The 22,205-nt window shown below is 41.6% G+C and overlaps 1 protein-coding gene across 3 annotated transcripts in view; it reads right to left on the bottom strand.

Annotated features, from left to right (window-relative positions):
* P4HA1 (prolyl 4-hydroxylase subunit alpha 1) overlaps positions 1–22,205 on the bottom strand; it is a 38,220-nt gene that overhangs the window by 14,590 nt on the left and 1,425 nt on the right. For 2 of the 3 annotated variants that reach the window (XM_050898911.1, XM_050898909.1), the window contains exons 2-9: positions 16,032–16,148; positions 15,028–15,124; positions 12,323–12,474; positions 9,690–9,827; positions 6,894–7,133; positions 5,494–5,684; positions 4,794–4,970; positions 809–879 (exon numbers count right to left, since the gene is read on the bottom strand). In XM_050898911.1, coding sequence (XP_050754868.1) covers positions 809–879; positions 4,794–4,970; positions 5,494–5,684; positions 6,894–7,133; positions 9,690–9,827; positions 12,323–12,474; positions 15,028–15,124; positions 16,032–16,119 — 1,154 coding nt within the window. In that variant the 5' untranslated portion in view covers positions 16,120–16,148. Of the gene's footprint in view, positions 1–808; positions 880–1,992; positions 2,064–4,793; positions 4,971–5,493; positions 5,685–6,893; positions 7,134–9,689; positions 9,828–12,322; positions 12,475–15,027; positions 15,125–16,031; positions 16,149–22,205 lie in introns of all 3 variants that reach the window. The other variant, XM_050898910.1, reaches the window with a different exon arrangement.

Here is a 22,205-nt window from a genome sequence, read left to right on the forward strand (position 1 = left end):
GACAAGTAAGTAGACCTGCATGCTGCTGAAGGTGCACGGCAGTTTTCAATGTATAAAACTAAAAGTTTTCAACTCGCCACTACTTGTAACAAGCGTGGCTTTAAGGATCAGACTTCAGCTACGATGGTTTTCTAGTTTCCGTGACAGTTATAATCATTCCTGAATCAATCAACTTCTTGTGATCCAGTATTTTGAAGCACTTCTATCTTTTTAAAGAAATTCATAGCTAAATAAAAACCCTTAAGCTACTAGCCATTCTAATTTCAGGGGTTTTGTTCAAAGCAGCTGAAAGAACACTAGTTTTCTATTAAAGCAGCAACTACTTTCAATCATTTAAACAAGGAAATTCTTTAAAATTATCAACTAGCTTTAATTTGCACTATTCCCACGAATTACAGCAGCTCGTCAGTGCCTGATTTTAAGCAGCAAGCATCAACACCGCAGTGTAGTGGTAGAGGTGAGCGACACAGGCAGCCTTTTCCACTGTTTGTTAGCAGAAGCAGAACCCCGCGCTGTGCTAACGTTTTAGTACGTTAGTTGCACTAGAGAAGCCATGCTGAGCAAAAGAGGGCACTTCCGTCTTGGCTACCGCTAACATTTAGAACCGTTTTCTATTTCAGCAGACCGCTCGCTTTGTTGTACGACAGCTCGGTTTGCTTTAGGCCGTTGGCTTTCCTCTTCTAAAGAGAGGCTAAGAACAGAAAAGTTATGCAAAATCCTTATTTGCCCCACGTTTAGAGATGAAGCAGTACGGTCCCAGAACAGGCTTCCTCGGACTGGGTATACCTTTGGAAGACGGTCCCCTTACCTCTTAGAGACTCTGTAATGTGCTGTGGTCAGTTTCCCAGTCTCAGGGTCATGAACAGTAGCACGGCTCAGCTACAAAAAGAGAAAGGACAAGGGCTTACCCACCTCGTAGGCTGCTTTTTTGCCAAGCCACAGGTGTTTGAAAGGGTTCCGATTGGTCTGGATGGTATGCAATGCTCTTAAATTAGCAATATTAGAAGGGCAACAGAAGCTGTAGCTGCCATGTCCAAATCAAAACAAATTGGTTGGAAAAATTTGGTTAGATTGTCCTTTCACTTTTTTCCTCCTTTTTTTTTTTGTCTTTTTCCTTTTTTTTTTTTTTGTTTTAAACTAGAGACTTTCTGCAAGTAATTTATGATGCTGAGTTTCACAGGCAATTCCTCTTCATCCAGAAGTTTAACTCCTTTCAGAATTTCAGCTTAACGCTGATGGAACGTGCAGCCAATCTTTACCCATCACTACCAAAACCGGGGGGGGCAGGCAGGGGGCAGGTGGCTTCTTTTAGAGCCAGCCAATTTTGGAAAACATTGGCTAAATTCAAGACTTGTACTTAATAGACAAGCTGGAAAGAACCAGGAGCCCAGTGAAAACGAGCTTGCCTTCTGCCAGATTTGTGTCAGCAGGAGGTAGAAGAGCCCAGACAGGAGCACGGGATTATCTCGGACAATGAAATGCTGTGTGACTAACGAACGTGTGTTTTGCACGCCACTCCGGCTGTCACGCACAGCAAGGACTTGAAGCATCTCTTACACGTGTAAAGGCACTTCAAGTGGTCTGCTAGATTTTACAAGGAAAGGGAGGACAATTTTTGGTTGGTGAGAAGAGCAAGGGGAAAGGAATGTATTTTTAAAAAAATATAGATTCTACTGAAGGTTTTGTAGCATCACATATTTTTTTACACTGATTGTAGAGACCTGCTTCTTGTACAGATCGTCATTTGAGAACACACACTGCGAAGGTGACCAAAAAAAGAAAAAGAAGAAATCAAAATATGCCCCCAGAACTTCTAGCTGAAGGAAAAGACTGAGAAACTCAGCAGTAACAGCCTGTTACAGACCTGCACGTAATAAAGCGGTGGACTAGAAAGCCCAAGTTGTCTTTTTAGACCACCTCTTTTTTCCCCATAATGAGCAGAATCTACACACTCATTACAGGCCCAAAACATCTGGCATAGAGCTCTCTTACCTTTTGCTAATTCTGTAATGTGCCGTCTCCAAGGCTCCCGTTATGGGGTTTGAAATGGTGGCTCGCCTCAGCTGTGAAGCGAACCATCAGAATAGTTGCATTACAAAGCACATACTGCATCACAGCAATCCGACCATTCAGAAGCCTAAGGGGAAATGTCACGCAAGCCGCCACGCAAGCCACCCAGTCACCTTTTGCGGTGGTTTTTCTTTTATGGAGGGGGTGGAAATTCATAAAGCAGTGATGGGGAAGGAGGGGGAGTCTCCAATTTTACTAAGAGAGAGGTTTTTTTAGGGTTTTTTGGTTTATTTAAACAGAGCGTTAGAGAAGATCAAGTTTTCCAGGAAGTAACGTTTCCACTTCTGTAGCAAGAAGAACAGTCGTCTGCATAAAGTAAACTAGAAGCTTTCATTTCCTTCATATTGCAACAACTGCTGGAAGCGGTACAATATTACGGCATGGGTACAATTGGTCCTTTGTTAGCACTCTGTCTTGCGCGTGTAAGATGAGTTTTACAGTTAAATTGAATCCAGGCAACATTGTGATCTTGTGTAAGCGAAAGATGAATAAAACCCTACCTTTTTGATTCTTTCTATACCAAAAGCAACACTGAACTCCTTTAACACTGACTGCTAACACAAACTAATTGCTTAGTCCATGGACACATTCACATTGTATTCCTAAGTTACACAGAGTGAGAACTCTTGGTTCACGGCCCTCCTTTCCCTCTACTGCGCTCCATTTACTTGACGCCATCCCAGCTACGTCAATACTCTGATTCCAAACCTCATGCGCGCCCTTTAACTTTGTTCGTGTACTATCAGACACTCTCCTTCATTCCTAACTGGAAAGGTTGAGTTGCAGAGCCCAAATTTTGGAAGAGGCACAAAATGGCATACCAAGTCCCAAACAATTAGAAGAAGTATTTTTCTATTGTTAAAATAAACTGAATAAATCAAGGCCTCTCCATGCCGACTAACAAGAAAAGGTACTGGGAACTCTTAATATGCTGCCTCTCCTCTCATCCCATGCAGACGCATATAAGAGTCAAGGCACAAACTACGATTCCAGCAAGGCTCCCCAAGCTGAATAATAAGGCTTCATCCTGCCAGCTTATGCCGCCAGCACAGCAGAAGCCTGGGCGCAGATCAGACAGCGCCGTCTTCCGAGAGGCGGCAATGGTAACATCCCGAGCATCGGGCAGAAGGAGATGACCTTTCAGTCTCAAAAAACACAATCCCCTTGCTACGCTCGTTACTGAGCCCTGCAAGGCCTTGGCCAGAGGAAATATGTGGAACGCTAACTGTACACAGATGCTTCTACGTCGGTGAACTATGAATCTCCAAGTCTTTACCACGAGCCAAACATTTGATAGGAAAAAAAATTATCTTAGCAAGTTCAGAAGTTAAAATCGCCACGTTCACAGGTTTTTATTTTCAGCGCTGAGACTTATTTCTACTCCATAAAGAGTGATTCGGGTATATTCCACAGATGTAATGCCAGTGCTTTTGCAGCAGCAAAGGGGCTTAATCATCTACAGACAAACAACCAGGGCTCTGCTTTTTAGACCTGCAGCAAGGCTGCCTGACAGGAGAGCAGGAAGAGAAGTTTTACAGGTAAGTGAAGAGAATTGCTTGTACTTCTTGCTCAGAGTTCAGAATGTTACCTCAGAAATACAACGCATCAGCCTTTCGGGAGCTTTAAAATCGCCTTCAGGCTACCTAGTACTCAGCGCAGTGGCCAAAGACAGCCCCATCCTCGATGTGCCCACGTATAACCCACAGCCGGTTTCCTTTGCAGCAGACCAAGCTAATCGTTTGTCCTATACGTAATGCACTTATACCCCTAATCTCCATTTGCTCAGCTGTCTCTGGACAAAAAGCCACTTAGGCTAAGAACAAAGATAAAAAAAAAGCAGGAAAATTCTATTTCTACAAGTTTAAATCTTATTTTAGAAGTAAATGGTAACTGCTGGAAAAATAAATCAATTTAACTAACTACATCTTCAACGCACATCTTGAGATGCGCAGTCGCACCGACTGGATACAGAAGGCAACGCCATCAGTTTGCTGTTTGCCTTGGATGCTCCCGTTTACTCTGACAGTTGGGCTGCCCTGGATTATTCTGCATTCAGAAACAAGAACCGCGGGATCCAGTTTCTGAAATAGGATTTGATAAGCTGGCATTGTGAATAAGAAGCCAAGTACCACCGATTTAAGTACGGCCCTCTTAAAGCTCTTTCATCTGCAGGCAACTTCAAAGCCGGCGAGAGAGAAGTCAGTTTTATACCGAATGGAGAATACAACCATTCATTCGTGTCTATACAATAACGTGGCATTCCAGGACCAGAGGAACAGCTGCCTTTCCCTAGACGGCACTCTTCTCCATGTCGCAACTTTGGCAAATACAGACTTAAAAAAGAAAAAAACAAAAACCAGAAAACCAAACAAAAACCAGATGACCGGTATACTTCAAGGCAACCTAGCTGCAGTACGTTTGTTTTCTGCTGTAAAACGTTCTCCTCCTTATCGGAAACAGCGCGCACTGAAATTACGTCTGCCGGAAGAGCATGACAATCCTGCGCTGCTGTTACCTGGCTCTCTTAATTACACAGAATTTTCAGTTTCCCCACTGTCTCCTTCAAAGAGTCTGTCACCAAGAGCTACAAGGTGAGAAAAGCAACGTCTGAGCACACCGCACACACATCTGCATTCAAGAAGAGACAGAGTCACACACACACACACAGAAAACTACACACGAAATCTAAGATTCCAAAAGGCAAAGAAGCGTAAAGCATTTACCCTCGGCTTTGCTAGTTCTTTCACAGTTTCGATCTCTTCATCAGAGATGATGTCAAGGAAGCGAACAATTCGAGGTTTGTCCCACTCATCTTCCTGTTTGACAGGGCCCAAAATGTACCTAGGATTCCTGTTTCCGTCGTAGTAGCGGCAGAAGAGTCTTTTTTGTCTCCGAGGAGTCTGAAAGCAAGGTGGAGCAAGAGATAATCAGCAAACTTCCATGTGACATTAATATCTCTAAGAAACAGAAGATGTCCTGAGAACAAGAGACAGAACAATTCGCTTTCCCTTGACGTTATGTTACAAGTTAAAGAGATGCTTTAAGTTTGAGAAATTAGTACTTACAGAGTAACACTAACGTGCTGAAAGAAGTACTTTACACAGTCCTATTAAAAATAATTTTATCACTAAAAAAACCACCCTCGTTCAATTCCATATGTAAATGTAGACTTCCAGCGTCCTTATTCAATTAATTACAATTATGTAGTGCATCCAAGTTAGTCAGCAGTGCCTGCGGCAGTATTACTTTTTGTCTACTGGACAGACTGAAACGGGGAAGAAATCCAACACACGCTAATCCTCAGTCCTACACACTCAGCCAACTGCTATAACAACTTCCTTGCTTTCACGCCACATACAAATTCTTGGCATTGTTTTGTTAGGGTTGGTTTCATACATGTGAAAACAGTCTGCTCCACTTTACCATTTTGAGACCCTCCCCACGGCACAGCATTTCGTACTTCCTTCTCTCGGGCAGGTAATCCTTTTTCTTAACCTCAGTTTCCTTCTCCGTCTGGTCTTCTGAATCTGTACTGGACCTATTTGCTTCTTTTTCTTTAGCCATGATATATTCAAAATATTTCATGTTCCCATTTGCTCTTTGATGTTCAGGATCTATTGACAAAGAAACGGACAAGTATCACTGGCAAGTTTCCAACTTGTGAAGAAGTATCCAGAAGAGGCTATTTACAAAACGAAAAAGAAAACAGATGCGCACTACTGCTTCTCAAATAGAAATTAGAAACATCTATTCCGGTTTGAGAGCATTCACAGGATGGCTAAAACTCCGAGCTGAGCTGGCAGCGATGCTAGCCTGCAGCACGCGCATGTCCTTGCTCATCTGCAGGAAAACACACGATGAGCTTTCAGAGCTAAGCTCAACTCATTCACAGTTCTGAAACTGCTTACTGTGAGGCCTGGATCCTCAGGGAGCCAGGGGTCCAAGCACTAAGAAAAAGGCTTTGGCCATTCCAGCCAATCTCACCAGAGAGCGAGAGACAAGGGACCAGGACGGGGAGAGAGCTGGGACAGCACGACTGGCTTTAAACCTAAAAACGTCCCCGATGGGAATTAAGATTTCTGGTGACAAAGCTTTTAACAATCACTAAACTTACAGAATTAGCTTCAGTTCATTAATAAATGGTTCTCACTAGCCTTTGTATGTTAGGTTTAGTTCTCAACTTCCCACGGCATCCTTCACACAGTCAATCAGGGGAATATTTACAGAAGCATAAATACTTTTCATATTTCATAAGACAGACAGAACCTTAGCTCGCTGTATTGCATTCTGTATTTCTTATTTTTCCAAGTTTTTAATCTCAGGTATGCTAAATGTGCATTTAAATAATCTGCAGAGATTTTGGTATCACCAATTTAGTCTCAATTTCATTGATTTTGTTCTTGCCTGTACCTAAGGGGAAGTGGTCTCAACACAGGAAAGTAAGATACAGTAAGAGAACCAAATTTCAGGCAGTAATGACTAAGACAGGTAAGTGGTTAGAAGCCAACAGTGACAGGAGGCAGAAAATACTTCAACAGAAAGGAGCAGTCCCTAACCATGACACCTTCTGGCATGGTAGTTGAGACTATAATCGTCCGTCTAAAAATACAGTGGCAAAATATGATTTATGGTCATGCAAGTCTTATCTTACTGGAAACTACACATCAAGATGCTAATGGTAATATCAGTAATAATCCATTTTAAAAACGCATATACCAGTCAGAATACAGGCAAGACCACACCCCTCAGTACAAATCCATAGCTAGCACCTGCTCCGACACAGAGCTAGAACGCGGTGGGCTGCAGATCTTTCTTTCACGTACCCAGTTCCAGAAGGCGTTTGGTGAGCATCATGGCTTTGCTCAGATCCCCCTGCTGATACACGGCGTAACTCAGGTAGTCCAGAATGTAGACTTTATCTGCAGAAGACACTTCTCCCTCATCCAACTGTTTCAGAGCTTGTTCCATCCAGAGCTCGGTGTGGTAGTAGTCAGCTTCAGTGTAGGCAATCTTTCCCAGCTCAAAGCAATCTTCAGCTGTTAAAAAGGATTTGTGCTTCACACCTGTATTTAAAACAAAGCAAACCAAACAGAATTTACACAGAATTCCAGACCAGTCTTCAGAGTAACATTCAGTTATTTCTTATTCTTCACAGCACAGTTTATTTCTGTTCTTCAACGTCTCCCTTCTGTGGTGGCTATTTGTTGAAGACTCAGTCTAAGTATCTAAAGCCTGTAAATCCTTGGCAGAACACATAAGCGGTTAGATGCAGTTTTCCATTGCCAGAATACCAGCAACTAGCTAAATGTCTTTACCATTAGTGGAAAATAAAATAAACTAAACCTTCCTTCTTCAAAACCCCAAACACTTCGAGCAAGAGCAATAGTAAGCCAAATACAAAGTTTCAGAAATCTGTTTTCAAAGACATTGCATTATCGCTTTCAAAACGTTACTGAAGCACGTCTTCTTAGCGACAACTTAGTGGGGGAGGAAGAAGAAAACATCAGTCAGTAAATTCCCAGCTGCTCAAGACTTCTGAAGTCAGTCATTTTTAGAAACATTTGAAGAGACCTCTGAAAGAGTAAAGCACTAGTAAGCAAATTACAGATTCCTATTTTTGCCACTGTAAATTAAGGCCCAATGAAAAACCAAATTTAATCTTGTAAAAAGGAAACAGGACCTGCCAGTTTTACAGCTAAAATTACATTCCTGATTACATCTTAATACATCCTGAATTTCTAATAGCAGCTCCCACAGCTGCGTTAAAACAGGGGAATTCTTCTGTTGAAGACATGCCTTAAGAGATTAAATAGCTGAAGAGGCAGTCCATGAAATGCAGTATCCCACAGAACAACCCTGCTTCTGCTCGCTAATTAAACACCTTGTGGTCCATCCGGCGATGGCCAGTGATTTCAGTTTTCTGAGCCTGAAGCTGCAAACTCTAAAATAACACAAAGGTTAGGGAATCGGGTGCGGTGGCGGTGGAGTGCTCTCAGACAGAGAGATCCTCTGGAACGAGTAACAGGTTGTAGGGCTGTAGCCTGGTACCTTTAGAAGCAACATAACATCCACACGTGAAAAGGGAACTCTTAGAAGGCTGCTTAAGACAGCAATCGTCAAATAGGGTTGATAGTTAATATAAAGGAACAGCACAGACTGTAATGCAGGAAAGAGAATTAGTAAGCGGTATAACAGTAGTTAAGATTCTGATCAAAACTTGGTGACCTGGCCAAACAGAAATTGCCTGGGAAGGCAGACAAGGAGCACAAACAAGTGACCACATGGGATGTTCCCCTCTGGAGCTCGGAAGAGACCAACCTATTCTCTTGTATACTCTAGAACTTTCAGGTTCTGCAATTACACTTCGTTACACACAGTCTGGACAGCTTATGGCTTCAAAAGAAGCAATAAACTACAGTCCACCCAAAGCACTTTGTCTTGTATTTTTGTGCTGTTTTAAGAAAACAATAACAAACTGCTTATTGTATTAGAATGAATCTGTAGGTCATTGAGACAGTCTTGAACTAAACCCAAAAGCAAGGTTATACATCATAACATATAAAGCCAATTACCCTTAATTTTATTAGGCATCCGACCACAACGAGCGCTTGCAAAAACACAGATGGATTGTACAGAGTTGATTTTTTGCCAGTTGGCACCGTACTATTTTTGAACAGAGGGAACAAGGAAAACTCAGCAGAGAAGGAGTCTTCTAACAAGAAAGAAGTGTGTCTCCTCCTGCATATAAACCTATTAAAGATTGCCTCAGGTAATGCCACATAAGCTCAAGTCTGTGTATGCGCTCTGTCTTTTGTTTTTCAGTTTATACACTCCATGAGGTTTAAGCTCAAAGAAACTTCAGTCACTGCCAATTTGAAAGATCCATCTCATCCGTGAGAGGGAAAGGGATAATAAATGATAGACCTGTTTTGTTAAAATGCATTACATTGTGCAATAAACCTAGGTACCTGCCAGGGCACAACTACTTCAACACAAGGAAAATCCTCATCCAGGCAAGATTTTATTGCTATTGATTTTTTTATTAAAAACTATTAACACTAAATTATCTTACCGTAACCAGAAGAAAGATGCAGACTTCAACTAAAAAGAAGTTTTCAAGTTCTAGCACAAGCAGAAAATGAGCATGTGAGTAGAGTGAGGAGAATGACAGGACAAAGGAGAGTCTCAATTCAGAAAGAAACTTGCGCTCTGTGCAGTGCATTTTACCCACATGCACGTGGGCAGCGTGCTGGCAGAAGAAAGCCCACCAGGCAGGGAAGCCAAGTGGGTGTAGTTTCCAAGAGAACCGCCACAGCAACAGACCCGACAGTATGCCAGAGCGGGTCAGCTCTTCCTGGGTTCCTCTTCACCAGCACAGCCTGAAGCAACAGGTTCCTCTCTCTTGAGGTGCGGCAGAATTAAAACTGACATCTACGTCAACTTATATTCAACAACTCACATCACGCCACTTTTCATAAATTCTTAGCTAACTCAAATGTTTTCCTATCGTTACCTTCACATTACACAGTTAAACAAGACAGAACAGAGTCAAATGATTTGTAATCAGGACATTTAGTAAAAGTTCAGTGTCTTCTGAAAATAACATCCGTGACTCTTACCTGGAAGATTCCCTCTTGAGAGGGTGTCTGTGTCCAAATTGTACGTGTCTTGAAGCCGCAAGAGGGCTTTTGCTGCACCAGTCTGATCTTCGTCATTTGGGAAAAACTGCCGCTGGATAGTCATGTTGGAGATAAAGCCTGGGAAAGAGAGTGAAACACTTGGCCTCCTTTGTCCCAGGAATTCTATAAACTCTATGCATGAAATGACTCCCTACTCCGGGGAAAGCTAACATTTCAGGGAAGGCCATTAGTAAGTCAGGAAGGGCTATTAGCCCTGCAGAGCACCAACAAACGCCCTAAGTTTGTTTCTAAAGGACAGGAGTACCCCTTCGGTTTCACGCAGAAACTATTTTTGTCTTAACAGGTTAAAAAAAAAAGTTACATACAACAAAAAGACCATCCCCACATGGGAACATTACAGATACTATATTGGTAGTTTTTGCAACCGTTCCACTCAATCTGCCTTCCAAAAGGCTTTCTGTTTGTAAATTCCATGTTACTAAATGATTTAGAAGAGGAAAAAAACAAACAGTGCTAAGAATAGCAGTGTAAAGATTAAGGCTGGTCAATAAAAAGACGAAAAACAAAAATGCTGATGTCTAACTGCAAACAGCTTTTGACAAGACTTTAGGCAACTAAGCAGCCACAATGAACCTATCTGCTTTCTGTGGACTTGGGCATTAACATAGTTACAGAGAAACTTGAGAAACACACAAAGTTAAAGAGGTTTCTCAAGATCCATCTTCGCACAACTCTGAATTGCACTCAAGGCGCACACTGAAACGTTAGCATTTCCGTTTTTTTTTTTTTTTTGTGAAAAGAAAGCAAAGGAAAATTAAAAAGAAAAACTTGGGGGCTTTTTAAAGAAGCACCAGGGTGACATTTATGGAACTGGAGACAAGCAGGTTCTATAAAGGAAAAAAATATTCTCTCTAGGAACTGTTCCCCGGTCGTTAAGTGTCACATGTAATCGTCTCCCCTGTTATGAAGGAACTGTTCCCCGGTCGTTAAGTGTCACATGTAATCGTCTCCCGTGTTATGAAGGGTTCCTACTCCTCTCTGGTGAACACACACACAACCACTGCTTTTGCTGTTACTTGAAGGGCCCTCCTGTAGAGCTAGTGCATTATCCTCTCCTCAGCGGGAGAACTGATGCTATTTTTCCCCTTCTGCTTCTGCACAGTCAAGAGGCTGGCGGGCTGTTTGCACTGATGAGGGAAACAGGAGTCCAGAAAGCCAGGAGGGCAGCCGAGGAGGGCAGAACCAGCATCCTGGTACACGCAGCCGCCAAAAACGAACAGCATCAACAAAGTCCGCCATGAGGACCTCAGCTGGAACAAACTGACAGCCACTCCGGCACTTTCAGAAAAGTAACTTTTCTACTCAGCAAACTCTTTTGTCCCAAGACCCAGAAGCACAACAAGCTTTACCGTGTTAACTAAGGACAGCGCCAATATGATGTTCGTTAAGTTCATCTAATATCCACCAGTAGAAAACTAAGCAGCATGGCCAAAACCAGACAAAGCGTAGCATGCAACACTCAGCTGCAAAACCATCCACAAAATAACAAACTGGCCAAATTTGTGATTTTTGCCACACTCTAGTAGTCCTTTTTCACTATTCAGACCTGATAACACTATTAGTTTATGGAAAGGTGTTCCTGCTTTAAAAAAATACCATATCCTTTCACAACCGTGCATCCTTTCTTTTACTGCACTATGCTTCCCCCAATATTTTTCCTTTGTCCTGACAATTTTCTTAAAACAGTCCACCTTTTTTTTTTTTTTTTTTTTTCTTTTTTCTCATTCAGAAGAAAGACTTAAGACGCACTGGTCCAAATTTCTGGCTGGCAGGTGCAGAGCCTTTTCAGTTGGGATATTCAGTCCATCACAGCAGCAACAGGAAAGCTGAATGTGCTGAATCCTCATCAGAGACTAATCCTGGGTCTTTTTTGAAAGCTCCGCTTTTTTATTATTTCTTACTACAAACCTACACCTGGTACTAGTTAGTTGTTGAGACAGATTCTCACAGGTCAAATATAATCATCCCAGCTTCCTTGCTGCTAAGTATCTTTCACAGTCAACTATTTTATGTCCTGTTCCCTACTGAAGAGCTTCTACTCTTGCTGAAGAAAAGAGGCAGCAAAGTCTTTACTACACTAATTCAGACCAATTCCACAAATGCTCAGCCTCTACCAACATTCAGGTTTCGAACCATCACACCTTAACAACTCTGAGCATATCAGCAGCAACAGCACTTGACCATACTCAAAGACAGCCCCACGTGTCTTGCGCTCAGAAGAGTTTTGTTCCCTTTCTTCTGTTCAATGGAGCCATCACACGTGGAGAGGAAATTTCCTAAAATACTAGTTTGCAAGAAGTGGGAGAGTACACGAAGCAAGCCCTGATCCCTTGCAAAATTTATTCAGTTTAAACGTCGCAGTTTACCTAAATTTTTGTAAAGCTCAAATTACAGCACACTGACAGCAAAACAGCAGGTCTTCTAGGATTACTTTTTATGAAGGCACCTCAAAAGCAGACTTACAAATCCAGTTCAAACCACGACATGCAAAAGACACAGTCAAGTAAATGCAATTATAATGTGATCCTTGTTCTCGCTGCAGGCACACTTACCATCTGACATGTCCTTCAGAACCAGGCTCTCCAGCTCACCCCACTCGGTGTTAAGCCGTTTCATCAACTTGAAGGCATTTACAGGATGTCCCAAAAACCCCTCTGGGTCTTTTGTAGCAGTATCTGTCAGCTGATCCAATTTCTCTGCCCATCTATAGTGAAAATATACATTCATGAAAGTCTCTTGTAAAAAAAGTCTGCCAACGCACTATAAAACTGATTTCAAGCTAGTCAACAGTCTTCGCTAATAAAAAACCTAACACAAATTGCAAGCTTTTACATTATCTATATATAAAGCTCTCCTAGAAGGAACAAAAGGGGCTTTTTTTCTTTTCTTTTCCTTTTTTTTTTTTTTTAAAAAAAAACATTCTTCCTCAGCTGCAGCCTAAGTCTTGTGTTGCTCTTGTGGCCTTTGTTGGAACACTGCTGAACGAACTCCTTCCTACAAATACCAAATGCAGTACGCCAGCAGTTCCATTATGAGTTTTCATGCAGGACTAATCAAAAACAAAGCTTTAGCCACATTTTTGATGTTTTATTTTTAAATGCTCTTCTTTCTAAAATTTACAAAAAGGTAGTTCAATGCTTGTCTCAAATTATTTTACGTTTAGACACACACTCTTAAATCTATGATAAGCCCCTTGCCTCCCACCACAACACTGCCTTCCATACTGTAAGCTTGTATTAAGAAACACGTAGTTCTCACGCTCCCAAATGAGGAGCCCAGATCAACTTTCTGGTGCGACAGTTCTGACTCCACAAACCTCTCTAACACCGTCAGTGACATAAGTCATTCACAACTCCAGCGCGCTCTGAAACAAGCACACCTTTCAACAACTCCTGTTGTTCATGTATCATTTTAATGGAAACATCCAGGGAATCTGCTCCAGTCTCAAGTCAGGAAGCACATCAGTCATGCTAGAAGCACCTGCGCTATGCTACTACATGTCTGCAAAACAACCAAACTTCCCCTCTCTATCCAAAACAATGCAGATCTAGAACACAAAGACATGTAACAACGCCCTGAAAACAGGATAAATTAATGTTAAAAAAGCCACACCCCACAGGGAATACCAAACATCAACGCCAATACAAAGCAAATACAAAATCTGTAGCCTGGAGGGAGCTCTGTACACGAGCCGGCATTCAGCTTGTTCCAGAATGTGGCATGCCTGAATTAAGTTTGCCTGCTTTACCTGAGACAGGTAGATGTTTACAACTGTTAAAGGTGCCACTGTTTGCATTCGCTCTTCCCACACTGTCTTTAGTTGTTCTCCTATGCTCTGACAGCCCCTGTCTGGGCTCTTGCCAGCAGCAACGTGAGTGAAGGGGTTCCTTCCAAAATGGAGTGCTCAAAGTGCTCCCATGGACCAACTCCAGCTTCTAGCAAGCCGAAGACTGAAGAAACCCATTTCAACAAATTGTGCATTCTCACTGCACACAGTCAAATCCATCGCACATTTCCCACCGCACGACTATCAAACCTAATGAGTAGCTGAAACTCACTGCAACCGTGAGCCACAACCACAAGGCCAGGACTTCTTTCAAGTAGTTTCTGTTTCATAAAAGCCTCCACCACAAGCCACCCACAAGGTGTGAGCCACCCTCCGCATTTCAGTGCATTACCGACTTTCACTGAATTCAAGTCAACACCAACTACCAATATCCTTTAGCCAAAGTACAGAGCCCAAACTCAAATGATGCTGGCATTTTTTCCAGATTCTTCTCTCTCTCCCTGACGGTTAACTTTTCTGACCTGACAGCGAGCACCTCTAATACAATAAACGCAGCTGCAATGCTTATACGATAAGCTGTATTTACACACTTTCGGATGTCCAATCAGCATGCTCCCATCTTAATTTGTAGCTGTAAAGAACTTCTAACATTCCAAACCTGTGAGCAATTCAAACTCTGTATTTTAAGTGATAAAAACAAATACAGTCCAACAGAAGTACCTTTCTTCCTGGACGGTAGAATGTAATAGGCAAAGGCTAAAATAAAATTCACGCATCTATCTAGAACTGTTAAACATCCTGATGACAGATTTATACACATTTTTGAAAGCCGGGAAACCATCCTGTTCAGTGATACAAAATTTTTATTTCTAGCTGTGATAAAATCTGACATATTGGGCTCTGGTCCTCACACCTATAGAGCTGAGCAACACAGTGATGCCAATGGTCAGGTCTCTCGTTATTTTTAAAAGCAGTAAAGAAGTTTCATTTACTTTTAAATCTAAATATAGCATGTAGAAAGAGACTCTGCTCTTGTAGTGGGTTATTACTATTCATTGGTTAGCCACTCATGAGCAATATGGCCACACAAACAGTTTTTAGTGCTTTTACATCTAGTGTATCACTGCAGTCCTTGTAACGCTCATTTGGGGACTTCTTGGGTTTTAGTTTCCACTAAGCAAACTGTCATTGAAAGAACTACATCCCCTTGGGAACTATGTGCAAGCAGGAGTCCTAAAGTGAAGGTATCACACAGAAAGCAGGTTGATTAGATTTCATCGTTAGAAAGCGGCATAAAACAAACCAATGGCTCGGAGATAATAACTTAGGACAAAAACCCGGCAAAAACTGCTAGTTTATGCTTTGCCTCAGAGGAAAAATTCCACAAATTTAATCAACCTTGGGAAGCACTTTTTACATAAGGGTGGACTCAAATTATTAACTACTAGCATTATGAAACAAGCTGCTTACTTTTTGATCTGTTCCAGCTTGCTTTCTTCTGCCTTGATGTAATCTTTCAGTGACACCACCAGATCTTTTTCTGTATTAATTAAGTCCGTCATATGACCTAGAAAACAAACAAGTTTGGTTAGACAAGGAGAAACAGCAAACCTGAGAATTAGAGGCGTTCTTCCTCTCTTCTACTTTCTTCCCCTCTTCAACTCTTTCTTCCCCAAAGTCCTTCTGCATTTGCTTAAAATAATTCTGAAGGAGTATTTGAGTAAGGCTTCTTGCCTTTTATTTTGTTTGAAGGAGAAAATCGCACGTTGGACCAAGCTTGTTGCCATGGAAATTAACGTAATATCACATATTTATTATTAGAACTAATTTAGGATTCATTTGGAAAAGGAAGTCGGCTGCAACAGAGTAATCTTTCATCCAAGCATACATAATGTAGAGCAAATAAAGACAAAGCTACAGAAATACACAAAGCCTTCATGTTTGATATACAATACTAATCCAGCATTTTATTTTTAAGATTACTTGCATGACTTCATTGGGTCCCCTAACAGACTCTGTTATCAATTAATAATTGCTTCATTTCCTGCAAGCAGGCATCTGAACTGGTTCATCATTAAGTGATACAGTCCGCATCTTCAGCTGTGTCACAAGCCGTCAGAACCCAAGAGAGAGTACGCTGACATACTGGTATCATTATGTACAACAGCTGTTTCGCTTGCTTCTACATATGTGCAACAGTCCACGCTAAAATTTTGTTTAAAATCAAACACCTATAAGAATACATAATGAATACAAAGCCTAGCCTGGGTCATTAGACTAACCGGACTGACTTAACTCAAAGCATGTTTCTCCCAAAAGAAAGAAGTCAACAAGGTCATAAGAACTAGTAAGTGGATTTAGTTCTGTACCAATTAAAGCCTTGGATGTCATTAATACATCATTGCAGAATCAGCTTTGAGAGCTGTCAAGAAATTCTTTCGGCTATGCAGCATATACACCAAAGCATGTCTCACCAATGGAAGTGAAGAAGTCCGTATGGGCGTAAGAAAAAGGCAGCAGAAGTCCAAGGGCTACGGTATACCAAATCTTGCTGAATGCCATACTTCAATAGCTGTCACCTCACCACGTACCTATGAAAGAAACATAAAGTAGGTAAAAAAAATCTGTATTCACCAGAGTGTTGAATCTACCTTCAAAAGAGACAGCTTATTCTCTTGGGGCTGCCACGAGTTCTTGAGGTAGCGGAATCTTGATAAGCTTGAGCAACTCTCACAGAGGACTGATGCCCTTCTGCAGACTTTCTTATACTTTTGTCTTGTGTGGTAAAAGAAGAATAGCTTGGAGACAGGGTCTTCACAAGCATTCTTCATCTTTTTGACATCTAACACACACTGCAGATAGAGCTGCTTCACAAAAAGCACCAAAAAACCCAAGATGAAATGCTGAAAAAAACCCATAATATCAAGTTAAAATACATGTTATCAAGTTCATCCACCCAATGAAAAAAAATGTTTCCTTTGATCAGTCAGAAAGATGCCAGCAGAACAGGTCTAAATGAAAACTCTACACAACCAGCCCACAAAGTTACCTGCATGCGCCTGCTCTTCAGCTGCCACCATCATGAAGCCAGCCTCCATACCTGATACAAAAGGCTTCTCTGTCGGCTGGTTCATAGTTAGTCCCTGGATAAGTCCATAGCAGGCTCACAGGCACTGCTTTCCCCCACAAACAGCTGGCAAACTCTCAGCCTTTCAAGATCCTGAACCCTTTTAACAGACTAAGATTTCCTTGCTACTGCATACTTTAAAAGTAATTATGCTGTCCTGGAATTCACAAGATTTACTTTCTTCCAACACGAAAGCTTAAACTCTCTTGTGTTGTATCTGCTTCGAAAAATTAAAACAACTGCATGTACTAACAGAAACTGTTTTACAACTCTTCCAACAGCAAGACAACTAACGAAGAAAAAAAAAAAGAAAAAAAAAAAAAGAAACATCACAAAGCAAGTTCAGCCACAAAGTGGTTTGGCCTATTTAGGGAAGAAAGCAATATGCTTTTGATCGAGTTGACAGTACTGGTAGCGAACAACATAAAACCAGGTGTGCCATTCACGCAAGGTGAAAACAAAATCAGGAAAGTGCAAAAGTCACACCCAAAGAAAAATCATCCCACCCACAAGTTGAGGTATTAACAGGAAACACTCCCTTGACTCCAGAGGGCAGAATCTCTTCTCATATTGCACCTGAGGGGTCAGGAAGCAGTTTCGTCCTTTCCTTTCCACCTCTAGCACTACAGAAAGAGCGGTACTCGGGTTTAGATTTACTGACTCTGCGGACTCCCTCTTGGATAGGACAAGCACAGTTTCACTGGCACTAAAAGAAACAACAGGAAACTCGTACAAGCCTAGAAAAGCAGCACAATCTCCAACTCGTGTAAATCATCTGAAATCTGCATGACCACAACTGAAGGGCTGAAACATTCTGACATATTCACTGGCAGAAAGTAAGTTGTAAAGTAAAAATTTGGAGAGGGAAGCCTGGAGTCCTGCTTTCTCCCCAGTCGAGTCAGGCGCCTCAGCCTCACCAATGCTCTAAACCAGCCCTGTGGTCCACAACAGCATTCCTCACCTCCTCCCCGCTTGCTCATCCCCTCCACAGGCAGCCAGGCAACAAGCTGAATCAGACTATTTCAAACATAACTAATAAAAAAAAACTCCCCCCAAAAGCTCATTTCACCCTAAGTTCAATCCTGATACAGTTCACTATATAGCCATGGAACATCCATGCCAGTACAAGAGGGCAATCTGGATGCAGGAACTGGCAGCCAAAGACAGCAAAGGAAGGCAAAATTGTTGTTTCTGGTAGCAGTACAGGTTTAATCCATTTGTGAAACTCCAGCCCTAAACACAATGAAAAATATACAACCCTCCAGCCAGCCTGTAACACTTACCTAGTTTTCAGCATAAATCAGGCATCCTGGTAAGGTCTATACAACCGTACCTATGTCTTCTGTGACTAATGTCAGTCTCATTAAACAAGAGCTCCAACTGATTAATTGCTGTAACTTGATGAGTCACATCCGGAATCAAGTTTTCTTGCTGGCAAATTTCTTTTCACTTTTTACTTAAAAGAAGCTGTATCCACATGCACAAGGACACTGATGTGTACCTGCACTCTTATTAAAAACACTGGTCAATTCACATTTTGCTCTGTAGAAAGCCAAGTGCCTCCTGCTCATTCAGCACTCAAGCTAATATATCAGTGAATCAATTACAAAGCACAAACAGTTCTACTACACAATAAATATTTGCCAACATTATCAGTACTCAGAATTCATTGAGCTATTTGTTTATTGCACTCAGTGAAACACAAGGAAAGCTTCAGGAAGTTTACTTTTTACTATTAATCAATATGAAACTTTTCTAAAACACAAACAAAACAAAAAAACACCAAAGAGGTGATGAAAACGATGTCTCCTCTCCACCTATGGCTCTTGGTGACAGTTTTCCACCTTGCACGATCGAGTGATGCCTTAAAGCCTGTTTGGGTAGCACGCTTTGGAAACAGTTTTTCCTCTTCTCTACCTGCCTTTACAGCCTGCTCCAATACCGGGCTGACTCCGAATGCAGTTGCAACCCTATTCCCTCCTCACACCTTCACAGGCACACAGCCGAATGAGTGAGTGGCAATGGTCACAAATTGCAACAAGGGAAATTCTAAGTAGGTACAAAGAAAAAGTTTCTCACAGTAACAGCAGTTAGGAACTAGAAGAGGTTGCCCAGGGAAATTGGATTTCCCGTTCTTGGAAGAATTTCAAAACTAAATGGGACAAGCCCGCGTGCAGCCTAACCTAACCTCCAAGCTCACCCAGCTTCAAACAGGAGGTTAGGCTAGATGACATCCAGAGGTCACTTCCAACTTCATTTTTCTTTCCTTTCGCAGTCCCCGGATTTTCTGTCATTTGCAAGGACTCAGACTCCCATAATAGCTTTCAGCCACCCAAGCTTACTTCCCTCCCAGACAGAATTCAGAGACTTGGAAACAGAGCCCACGGCAGCAGCCAGGCAAGCTTTCACTGCCCTAACAGCAGTTGCTAAGTAGCACAGCTTTCAAAACTACTGCAGAAGGATCAGCTACAGGTTCCCAAATCAAAGAAAATAAAGCTCAGTTAAGATAGATGCTGGAAATCTCTTGGACACACAAGCTGCCAAATAAGTAGGCTTAATTTCTTCCTGCCAGTGACATGAAGTAAAACAAGACAAAAATCCTCTCTACATTATTCCTGTCAGTCTGACTCTCCTCCTCAGCCGTGTCCCTCAGGCAAACACAAAGATGGCAGCTGAGCATCTCAGAGAGGAGGGAATCCACTACCCACATACAGAAGTGGGAGGCCGGCTGACAACTTCAACACAGGAGCTTCCTGACTTTCCATGAGAAGTACATTTGCTAAGCTTTGAAACAGTAAAACATGGCAGAGCAGAAAAAAAAAATGAATGGGAAAAAACAGCAAAGAACAAACAAACATGCAGATACAAGTAAAACAAAGCAGCAATTAGACAAATGGCGCTGCCAAGCACAGCACAGGATTCCCTGAACAGTAGGGATACACAACAAATGCCATTTCAAATGATGAAACTTAGAGGTGGGTTTTTTGAGGACTTTTAAAGAGTTCAGCTCTGCTCTACAAGTAGAAGCAACCTGCAAGAGTCATAGGAGAGTGGATGTGCACGTAGCACCCATGCAAGCAGAAGGAAAAGTGAAGTTAAGATAAACTACAGAGAGTGATATAACCTCACAACAATCAAGGTCACGCTAACCGGTTACCAAAGACTGAAGCATTTAACTGAAGATGCTTATTATACAAGTCTCCTCACTGCCAATTCCAAGCTCCCAGGTGCTTACCAGGATCCAGAAAGCAAGATAGAAAATGGAAACTGGGGGTCTACTTCAACCTGGAATTATTCTGGAATAGCTCTAACTTAATTCCAAAACAGCTTCTTTATTTAGGTAAGAAATAAGTGACCTACTCAAAATTAAGTCTGCTGCAAGGCCAGGAGTCAAAACTGTATCACCAAGATCCTCAACTTTTGATTTAAATACTGGTCCACTCTCACAATCCTTACTGTATCCCACTGTATGTTAAGAAAAAAAAAATAAATCAGTTAAACTGAGCTGAGTTGAGGGGGGGGAAGAGGATAGCACCAGAAATGATAGCTGCTCACTGCACTAAACCTCTCCTGTCTCAAGGACAACTCAAGTTATAGTCTCATGACACGATGTGACTGGAACTACTACTCAAAATGAAAGAACTTTCCCAGAGTAAGTACTAAGTACCAAGAACATTTAGATGTCATCATTGCTTAACAGTGTCACACGACAGAAACATCAGAATCCAGTTCCCTAAGTTCTCTTGCACATTATATTTAAAGGCTGTTTTAAAATTAAGATCCAAGCAGTGAGAGAAGAAAGATTTTTCTAGAATTGCTGTTAACAAAAAGCCATGGTATGTTTTAGACTTCTTTTTAATGACAAAGTTGTAATATAGGTAATCTTATATACATTTAAGTAATATAATAATCTAATATGAGATGAGAATCAATTTTAGAGGGAAGTGAGTGACGTGTTTTAAGTATCATTTATTGCCAACTTGAAGACATTTGTGAGCCTGCCTATAGAACAGGCGTGTTCGTACACAGATTTGTACCCAAGGCACTGAAGCAAGTTTTTCCTTGGTTTCTTCCAGACTAAGACTGAACGGACACAGCCCTCTCAGAGCCCACTTGTTTTAACTTTCTAAGCCAAGACAAAGAACACTGCTGATGGAGCTGAGCACTTATCTTATTAGACACAACAAGCAGGAGGCTATCCTTCTATTTATCCTTTGCTCAAGGATTAGCAGAATATCTATAGAGATATACCAAATGTTTTCAGATATTAAGAGTGATTATAAAGAAAGCAGGACAATCCCAATGATCAAAAGCTGAAAAATAGTAACAGATAAGAGCTCTTTTAGGCTGAAGCTGTAGCCCCGCAGGTGGTTCTGCAGTAGCAGAAAGCCTGCTCCTATCGAGGGGAACGGCAAGTAATTCTGAAATTACTGCAAGAACGCTGCCTAGAAACACGCAGCACAAGTGACAGCAAAGATGCTGTTTTCATCACAGACTTCATTTACAGTCTTTCCTCAGTTAAACAGACACAAATTATCAAGTAAGGTTTTTTCAACAAGTATATTATTTCAGACCACTTTCTTTAAAAAAAAAAGAAGTTTCCTTATCTATATCAACATCAACATGGAGGCAGAGTTTTCCTCCCATAAATCTCTATTTATCCTCACTCCTTCCACAGTGTTACTCATTATCTATCATTTATGTTTTTCAAACTGCACTGGGTATTTTCTAATCTATATGTGCACGCCTCAAAATCATAGCTTTAAATGCTAGATTTTAAAACCATCCATTATGCAACAACGTTTAAATCTCTACAGGTCAGAGAGCCGCTCTCTCTTCTGGTTCGACGCATATAGCTTTTAACACATACATTAACCCTGTTGGTTCAACCAAAGTTTCTGCAGCAGCTCCTGTCTGCACACTACCACCTCAGCTGTGCCAGTACATGACCTGTCATGTGCAGGGCTACACAGGGAACTTAGCAAAGGGAACTAATCCCCATCAGCTCTTTTCTGCTGGGAGGTGAGGTAGTGATTTCCCCCCTGCCCTGCCATACACTCATTTCTGATTTGGGTTATCAGATGCACCAGCCCGTGTGAAGAGCACAGATCAGGAACTGCTTACAACAGCACTGCCACTCGACAGCAGTTCATGAAATGGTGCTGCTTCTTCAGCCTCTAAATGAATTAACACCTAGAAGAGATATGCATACCTATGCCACAATCACTGCTTAAATAGCAGAATTAACACTCTTAGCACAGCAAGGATTTAGGCACATTCCTGTTACTTTGAGTGCCGGGGGGAATAGGGAGAAGAGGAAAAAAAAAAATCAGTACTGGTTCTGTCAGCACATAATTAAGAAGCAGTACAGAGTACTCTAGGTCAAATCAAATGCTTTGCAGTATGGTTCAAGACATTCAAATGTATCCAGCAATGACCCAAAAGTAGTAATGGGTGCAGAACAGCAAGACAGAGAACATCTCTTACCCCAAAAGCAGGCCTCCACTTCCCAGACAAACTG

This window comes from Gymnogyps californianus, chromosome 6, assembly GCF_018139145.2.
Source record: "Gymnogyps californianus isolate 813 chromosome 6, ASM1813914v2, whole genome shotgun sequence".
NCBI classification, from domain to species: Eukaryota; Metazoa; Chordata; class Aves; order Accipitriformes; family Cathartidae; genus Gymnogyps; species Gymnogyps californianus.